Consider the following 8,862-nt stretch of genomic DNA (forward strand, 5'->3'; position numbering starts at 1 on the left):
AGAGCTTGTGCGTTGTTTTATACCAATCATAAGGGAGATTTAGTAAAACATGTTGACAGTACCCAACACAAACGGAATATGGAAAAGCTCCCAGAGTTGCTTAAGCAACAGGATCGTTTAGCCAATTTTGCATCTCCACTTAGGGATCGTATCACTAATCTTGAACTACGAATTTTGGCTCATATATGTAAAAATAGTCAATCAGTGTGTTCTGCTCAAGGAATGCTTGAAGTGATGCAGACAGAAGGAAATGATCCCATATTCAAGAAAGCCACATTAGGATATACAAAAGCAGGTAACTTGATAAGAGAAGGTTGGTAGAATACGTTATACGTAATTGGTATTACTATGAAAACTAATTGATAATTTCTTTCTATACTATTAAACTATTTAGGATTCGGAAAATTTTGTACACAACAAACAGCAAGTAAACTGAAGAACAAATATTTTTCCATTATATTCGATGAAACCACGGACGTGTCTATCAAAACTAAAATGGTTTTTGTAGTTTGCCACTGGTGCCTTGAAAAAGGAAAGCTGCAATTCGATGTTTTCGATCTAGTGGATGTTTCTGATGGGACTGCAGATGGATTGACTAACTGTATTCTTTCAAGGCTGGAAAAACACGGAATTCCTTCCGCACGATTTGTTGGGTTTTCAGCTGATACATGCAATGTGAATTTTGGAAGAATCAAATCAGTCTCAACATTGCTGAGAGACCGTTTCCCCAAGCTCGCAACAGTCAAATGTACTTGTCACAACTTTCATTTATGTGCAAAGCACTCCTATAAGGCCTTGCTTCCAGAACTGATTGAACTTCTCCATGCTATTCCTGCCCACTTCAGCAATAGTCGTGACAGGCGAGATCAATTAAAGGAGTGTCTTATATTTCTCAAACTTGATGAGTTGGAAATTCTCAAGCCCGGAGAAACGCGTTGGCTCACTTTTAAAAACTGCGCTGTCCGCATTCTCCAACAATATGACGCTTTAATTTTAAATTTCATTTCTGAGGTTGCTGAAAACCCCACAGTCACTAACAACAGAATTTTGTTTCTTTTGCAAGATCCTTTTACTAAAATTCTTCTTGAGTTTTTCATACAAGGTAAAACAAAAACAAATTTCCTCAGTTATTTGAACATTACTAGTCAGCATATTTAATTTTTTTTTCAAATCGGCAGGACTTTCTCTTTTTACTGAACTGAATGAATTATTCCAGTCCAACAAGCCTCTCATTCATGTGATAAAACCTGCGATTGAGTCTCTACTCGTTTCATTGGCTAAGAGCTATATGAACACGGAATACGTTGAAGAACACATGTCTTGTCTATCCAGTCTTGATCATTTAGACTGCCATGAGTATGTCCCTTTGGAACAAATCTACCTAGGTTAGTAGAGTTGATTACGGCAAAGCAGTGCCTTAAATTGTTTTGGTAATACTTGATCCTATTAGTGTTTCCTAAAATCTTTTGATTCTTTAGGGTTACAGGCTACTGAAACCATGTTTGAGTTGAAATCGAAGCCGAAATCGGCGTTTAAGAACACTGTTTATTTTTCCCAAGAAATAAAAGAAGCTGAAATTAAGGCACAAGAAGACGGCTTGAAATCTGCAGACAAGGCTTTTCCTAAAGAGTCACGAACTCCTGCTAACGAGGCAGCGTACAAGCTAAATTATAAGATGACATGCAACGTTTCCTTTGAGCAGAATTTTCAGCCATTCAATCTACTTCTGAAATCATTCAGAAAGTTTTACCAAACTGGTTATTCAGAAGTCACTAAGCGTTTTTACCTGAAGGACGAATTCTACGAATTTTCTAGTCTAGTACAACCGAAGAATGCCCGAAAGTTGAATCCTGCCTCACTTGCTGAAGTGTTCAAACGTTTCCCACAATTGAAGGAATCTTGTGATCCTAATTTGGCTTACAGCGAATGGAGGAAACACGCAAGTCTGCCCTTATCTCACTTTGGCGTCACAGATCCCTATGCGTTGTATAATATGAAAGTTGACGATTATTGGAAAGCAGTTCTCTCTACTCTAAATCCTTGCGGTGAACCCGTTTTTCCTATTCTAACTGAGTGCATGTACCTCTTGTTATGTTTGCCATTTAGTAACGCATCAGCCGAGACGGTATTTAGTCATTTGAAGGAAGTCAAGGATGATAAGCAAAATCGGCAGGAGACTCCTACTACTGATGCAATTCTCAAAGCAAAATTTTGGATGTTGAATGAAGAAAAGTCAGCTTCAAAAATCCAATTTCCAAAAGAACTTGTCATTTTAGCCAAAAATGTTAAATCGAACGCACCAATTCTCCATGAATAGTGCGCCGTTTTCCCTCATTCGTTAACACAGAATACCAAATTTAGAAATTGTTTTTAACACTTACAACCAATGTTTAACCTGTAACTTTAATTTGAGTGTGTTTTAATTGATACATAAACAAGAATTAACGCTTTTCAACCGTTTAAAACGTTTTTTTGCATTAAAAATTAAAAAAAAAATTTGTGGTGATTTTTTGGTGATTTTGACTTTGGCGAATGGTGATTTTTCCGAAAATCTGGCAACTGTTTGGAGATTTCGACTACCAAGCAAGTGGGCACACTGCATTTACATGTTGCTTGAATGCGTCACACAAAGAGAAGGCTTTCACGCAGATGACTGTTGTCATCCCTTAAAGTGTTTTTGCCAGTATTCGAATAACTGCTTTATTCGTCCGTTTAGATATTTAAGCAATCGCTGTTCCTAGTAATATATAATTATATATTCCCTAAATTATTTGAATCCTTACAAATATTTTGGTTTTCATTTCAGGTTGGTGGAAAAAATTTTCGGCAACAGACAATTTCCTATCCTGTGCGCCGTTGATGGCACCGATTTTGGCCAATCGGCTGAGAAGGCAGAGTCGCTAAGTCCACGCAACGTCGCTCGATTGAAGACAATTACAGCAATTTTGTTTTTTATCGGCCAACTTGTCATTGGCAACGCCGTGGGAATTGGATGTTTCTACATCTTAATTCACTTAAGGTCGTTTTCTTCTTGTTCTATAAATCTGAAAAAATCATTAATGTAAACAAGGAATTGCATCACCTTCACCTTTCTCCAAAGTTTATGGAAAGATGGCAAATGGGCGTTTGATTAATTTCCGAATTGTAGGGATTAGGCCTACCCATTATAGTGTAGCACTTATCATTAAAGATTAGTAGATAACAGATTTTGAAGATCGTAGTCGGGGAATGCGTTTGGTGTAAAAGTCTAAAATTTCTATTCCATTTCTAAAGTTATATTCCATTTATGTTCACAGTCTAATTGGGGTCAATTCAACAGGAATTACGAGATCGCTTCTTTGTAAGTCTAAAAAAATAGACAACTGGTGTTGAAATCATAATACACAGAAAAAAAAGTGATAAAACCGGAGGGAGAGACGGAAAAAAAGGGAGGGGCTATTGATTCGTCTGGCTTTACATTATAACAGTAACCATTTATCTTCCTGCCTCTGTTGTGAGCTAGCTTAGGCTGTTTCATTCAGTTTCATCCAGTTTTACTTCCTAGTTTCCACGTGAATTGCAATAGGTTTTAATTCATTGCGTCAAGAATAAAAATGCGTGGGAAACAATTCTGATAGCGTTCGATATTATCCTACTAATTCAAATTATTCTTTATTTTTTCATTGAATATTTTCACCCCAAACTTTAGTTGATCTTTTCCAAAGTTCGTAAGACTTTCCTGTGTAGGTTCTGTGTTGTGTTAAGAAACAAGGGGAAGACGATTACCTATTTTCCTTTTGATGAAAGCACTACCTCTGGGTCCTGGATCCCCAACCCATCACCCCCCATCATCCCAACAATCAACACCAACATCAATATGGCCACAGCTGTTGCCAACCTGTTAGGGGCCAAACGGGAAGGTGATGAGGTAATCAATTTTACCTTTTGGTGTGTAAGAAAATAGTAATAAAGGTTCAAATTTAGGTAGTATGTGGGATTCTCACCGAAGGGGAAAATTGCAGGGTCAAATTTAAGATTGAGGCTTCCGGAAAGGAGGAGATGAGGATCCACCGACTCGAGCAGCATGGGAGGTAAATACGTAAACGGTGTGTTACTTGCCATCGTTTCGTACAAATTTTTATTTTAAGGTTCCAATGTAGCCTGAATTTATTCAAGTGCGGCACTTGAATATAGCCTGAATTTATTCAGGAAATATAGCCTGAATTTATTCAAGTGCCGCACTTGAATAAATTCAGGCTTTATTTCCCTCCCTCGGATAACACGACAATAGGGAAAAAGCGGCAACACTGTTTGGTTGGAAAATAGGGGAATAAAGGGATAAAATAATAAATCCCGTTTTGAATTAAAAATTAGTTATACTACATGTGTTTTGAAAAATTCAAACCATGACGCGTGTTGTAGAGCTTACGAAGCTCTTCTTTTCACAACTTTTCGCGTCGTTGTTGTCCCCTATTTAGAGACCGTCAAAGTAGCCGATTTATAATAAGCCCCTACAGCATGTCTCCAAACTTTTAGATCCATTTGTAGATGCCCTCCCCCTAGATATAAAAATCTGAAAAAAATTCAGGAAGTAGCCGACCATTATGGCTACTTCAAAAAAAAATTTGGTTGTCCCCCGTGAAAAATTGGATTTTTGGGAACGCCACGAAAACCAGCTTTCTAGATAAGCTTCTCTAAGGCGTTTCCAAACTTCTGGTAGGTACTGTATGTCTATATCAGGAGTCTGAAAATATTAAAAAAACCGGTTTCACTACACTACACCACACTACACTACGCCATACACTACACTACACGGTGGCTGGTGTTGGAGCATCCCCATACCGTTAGTTACACATACGTTCACTACGTGGCGCCACGGTATTTCAAAGTCAGCCAGGGGAAGTGAGACAAACGGCGCGTCATAGTTACAAGCCTCAGGCACAATTAATTTGACTTTTGCCACTTGTACGCCATCTATCTGCCGTTTATTTTCATTTGACTTTTGCCTCTTGTGCTCCATCATTTCAGACGAAAAATCGTCACGAAAACAGAGGACTAGTAGGCTTTCGTGGCAATAGACAAAGTGATCTGATTTTACACGTAACTATATTTTCTGATTTCGTGGCAATAGTGAATCGGGCCTGTCGCGTCACGAAAAGGATTTCGTGGCAATAGATTTAACCTATCAACAAACGTGATTGTTTTTGTTGTTTTTCACTCTTTGGCCGTTAGGCGGCATAGGGTCGGTGGCACCGATGGTTCGGCGTTACACATGGACTACTCTAATTAAGGACGGGATTCTTCGCTATCCTGCCTTGTTATAGCTAGTCGGGTGGGGTATTTTCATGAAAACATTAATAAAAAATATCATTAAATTCAATTTTTTTCCCTGATTCCAACTATGGATATAAATCTTAGTGAAATAAACTAATCATTAAGATATTATAAATTTACTTTCAGGAGTAGGGATAAAAGGACAAAACACCGGTGCCATCTAGCAACCAAACACCCTAAGCTCTTAAGAATATACGCTACAAGGTAAAAGATAGTTAGGCAGCTATGTCAGAGGACTAGAGATAAGAGAGTGGTCTCTCTTTCTCTCGGTATGCATGCATGGGCATCTGCTTGCAAACTAACAAGAGCTTAGGAGGTTTGGTTCCTAGATGGCACCGGTGTTTTGCCCTATTTCAAATTTTCCGTTAAGAGATTGGAAATATCTCTATAAAAATAAATGTTAGGTATAGGAACATATGGTAATTCTATGGTAGTTTTTTAATTCTGATTCTGATTCTCCCACAAAAAAATGTACATGGCCGACATAGGAAACGCCGAAGAGTCCCGTCCCTAATTAGAGTAGTCCATGCGTTACAACGCTAGAGATAGGGAGAAAAGCTGGAACGCACTCTCAACGAAGGGTCGGGTTCCACCGCGGAGACCATGTTGACTTCGTCAACCGATTGCTACAAATGTTGAAAATGTTAAGAAGATATACTGTTTTACAGACGTTCGTTCGTCCCTTTCCATCTCTTCACATCTTTAGCGCTAGATGGCAGGTATTTCTCGTAGCTATTCATAAGTAGGAGGAATGGAGGATGGGAATAGAGGGGAGCTCGGAAAAACCGACTCGCGGCTCCAGGTTAAATTTTCTTATGGAACTGACTGAGCTCCCCCTTAATGGCTCTGTCCCTACTAACCCCTTTGTTTCAGAAAATCGTGGGGGGAGAGTAAGCAATTCCGTAGACCCGGCAGCAGGGCAGCAAATCCTTGAATGAAATCTACAATCTGACAATGTGAAAATATTCGCAATGCTGTATCTGGAAGAAGTCAACAGACAGGGGGAATCAATGACGACTGCGGTTGTTTTTGCAGGTGCTATAACCCTGATGAGACTTTTATATATTCTCGAGTCGAATAAATTCTGATGTGATGAGAAGCAGTCGCTCGAAAAATAAACATTAAGAAGTCCCTATTCTGTTTACTTTGTTCATTGTTTGCGTCATATATAGAGTGTCAAATAAATGGTGTCTACACCAAGTTAAGATTGGGCTAATTTACCTACACTCTACCCTCTACGTTTTGCATCAAATAGTTTGTTGCGGTTTGTTGGTTTTTCGCCCCTTCAAAAGGCAAAGTAGGCCTAATGCGATGCGAACGTTTCTTTTCCCGAATATCTAGTAAAATCGCGTAGAGAAAAAAATATTATAGCCTATTATTGCAGCATTTGAGTTGTAATATGCTTTTGTAGTACAGGGGACTTACTTACTGTTCCTGTCCCTCATGGTATAGGACCATGCTGTCTCTTTCCAGATTTCTAAAAAAGCGTCCTACACTACATAGTGAGGGTTTTGAACCCACACTTTATTAGTGGCGGGTTGCTTATTACCTTTGCACGATTATTTCCCTTCCAACTTGAATTTTCTACATTAACCTAAACCGCTACTCCCTTCGACTTGCCACTAGCCTAGAACTCCCTCACTAAATTTCATCTCTTTGTTTCATGCTGCTCTTTTCTTTATAAAATCAAGTGAAATTGCGCACCAACATATCAGGTTATTTCAATTACAAACTAGAAACAAAACAACTCCGCCGACCAACCTAACTCGGACCCATGAGAAAATGTGTTTCAAGTATACACCAAATTAGTATTTTTTTTTTTATCGGGATAAGAAATCAGGTCACATTTAATTTTAAAAAACTAAAAATTTTGTGATCGAACCAAGTCTTTGTTTCATTTAACTGTACGTCAATTAATAAACTTTAAAACGAACATTTCAGGCAAGTCCGAAACGTTCAGCACGTTTGCGCTTCTGTTCGTCAGAACTGCCGACCGCAGTGCTCGTAGTTCCGAATCTCTCTGCTCGCTTCTGTTTCTTCTCATCAACTTCGGAATTAGAATTAGAAACGACGCCAAAGCGAGCTTGCCTTTTCAGAAGTTTGTCATTATCAGGAACCTTAAATAAAAATTCACTACATGAAAACACGAAGAACGATGAGCTGATCAATCGAAAATACCTGAGGTTTTGATGTGTTTGATTCTGTGCTATTTGTACCGCCAAATCTTTCTGCTCGAACAGCTTTCTTCACAGAATCGGGAATAGGAACACCAAATTTCTGTGCTCTTAGTTTGGCTCTTTCTTCGGCAGATAAGGAACCAAGTTTAATCACCTTCTTTTCTTCCTTTGAGTCAGATTCATCACCTTTATTGGCATCATATTTAAGGTGGTCGTCATTTTCCTGTGAAACTGTGCCAGAATCTGATGGAGGAGTTACCACCTTTCTGTTCAAGATGATTTTTTTATGGGGAGAAACTATTTCATTCTTCGAGTCCTGAACAGTCCTGAAATATTATTCATTTCATCATTAATCTTGAGGCAATTATTTTCCAAACAAACAGAGTAACTAACTTTTCAACTGTAACTTTGGGGGCACTCAATGCAGTAGGTGTTAAAAGAACTGCATCATCTTCTTGGGCGATCAAATTTGCATTTCCTTCCTCTAAAATAGCTTCTTCATCCTATACCAAAAATAAAATTGCATAAGTTTATCACATTGTATAAAACCAATGTTCTTACTGCTAAAACTGCCTCCTCATCCAAAAGGTCATCATTGTCTAAGGCGCCATTATCTCCAGTATCGTCATCTTAACATCCACGGAAAAAAGCTTGAACATAAACATGGAAACAGTTTAATAATCAAAATGATAAAAGTTTACCTTGCACAGCATCTTGCAGTCTTTCCATCAATTCATTTTTAGTGCCAATGGTGCTGAGGCCTCGTGTTTTTAACTCTTTTTTAAGGTCCACAACCTAGCATGAAAACAACAGTCAAGATGAAATGCACACAGTAGGCCTATCACTAGTTCAAAAACATAATAGACATTTGATTTGACAAACTCAATCAGGATTCTAAGTTGGAAATATTGACAAGTTTCACTCAAATATAAAGTTAAGCGGGTTACTTTTAATTTAGAGATGTCCATGATTGTGATGATAATGATGACGTTTGTCTGTACCGGCGTCTCAAACTTTCAATGAATTACAATTGGAACGCGCAACGCGGTAACTTGAAAGTAATTCGACTTTTGAATGCCAGTGTATTGTTTCAGAGGAGAAATTGCGTATGCTTTTGCTGGCTTCTAAACTAGTGATCTCTATCGGGCGCATCCTGTACTAAAGTAGTGTCACCTATCGTCAATGCAAAAAGTTTGTCCGAGTCATGTTGCCATGTTAGTGTGTTACTAGCCAACAATGAGAAAGAAAACCCTCGAAAAAGTAATCAGCCACGTAGGATAACTCTGGTAGGATTTTGAAAAAAAATAGTGAGAAATTAATTTTAAGCGATGGGTTTCTCGGACAAAAAGGCTACGCATAAAACATTGCAACT

General features: G+C 38.4%; 1 protein-coding gene across 1 annotated transcript; it reads right to left on the bottom strand.

The window, feature by feature from the left end:
* Positions 1–7,142: 7,142 nt before the first annotated feature.
* Positions 7,143–8,595, bottom strand: LOC124201222 (SAP domain-containing ribonucleoprotein-like). The gene is made up of 6 exons (XM_046597732.1): positions 8,438–8,595; positions 8,192–8,285; positions 8,052–8,119; positions 7,884–7,993; positions 7,492–7,816; positions 7,143–7,430 (listed from the first exon to the last, which is right to left on the bottom strand). The coding sequence occupies exons 1-6, from the start codon at positions 8,456–8,458 to the stop codon at positions 7,251–7,253; spliced, it is 798 nt and encodes a 265-aa protein (XP_046453688.1). The 5' UTR covers positions 8,459–8,595; the 3' UTR covers positions 7,143–7,250.
* Between the last annotated feature and the right edge of the window lie 267 nt (positions 8,596–8,862).

The sequence above is a fragment of the Daphnia pulex genome, chromosome 8 (assembly GCF_021134715.1).
Source record: "Daphnia pulex isolate KAP4 chromosome 8, ASM2113471v1".
NCBI lineage: Eukaryota > Metazoa > Arthropoda > Branchiopoda > Diplostraca > Daphniidae > Daphnia > Daphnia pulex.

Coding starts and splice junctions, on each gene's coding strand:
- LOC124201222 (XM_046597732.1), bottom strand. CDS start 8,458: ATGGACATCTCTAAATTAAAA. Junction 8,286..8,437: donor TGGACATCTCTAAATTAAAA/GTAACCCGCTTA, acceptor TTTTCATGCTAG/GTTGTGGACCTTAAAAAAGA. Junction 7,431..7,491: donor CAAACACATCAAAACCTCAG/GTATTTTCGATT, acceptor TTTTTATTTAAG/GTTCCTGATAATGACAAACT.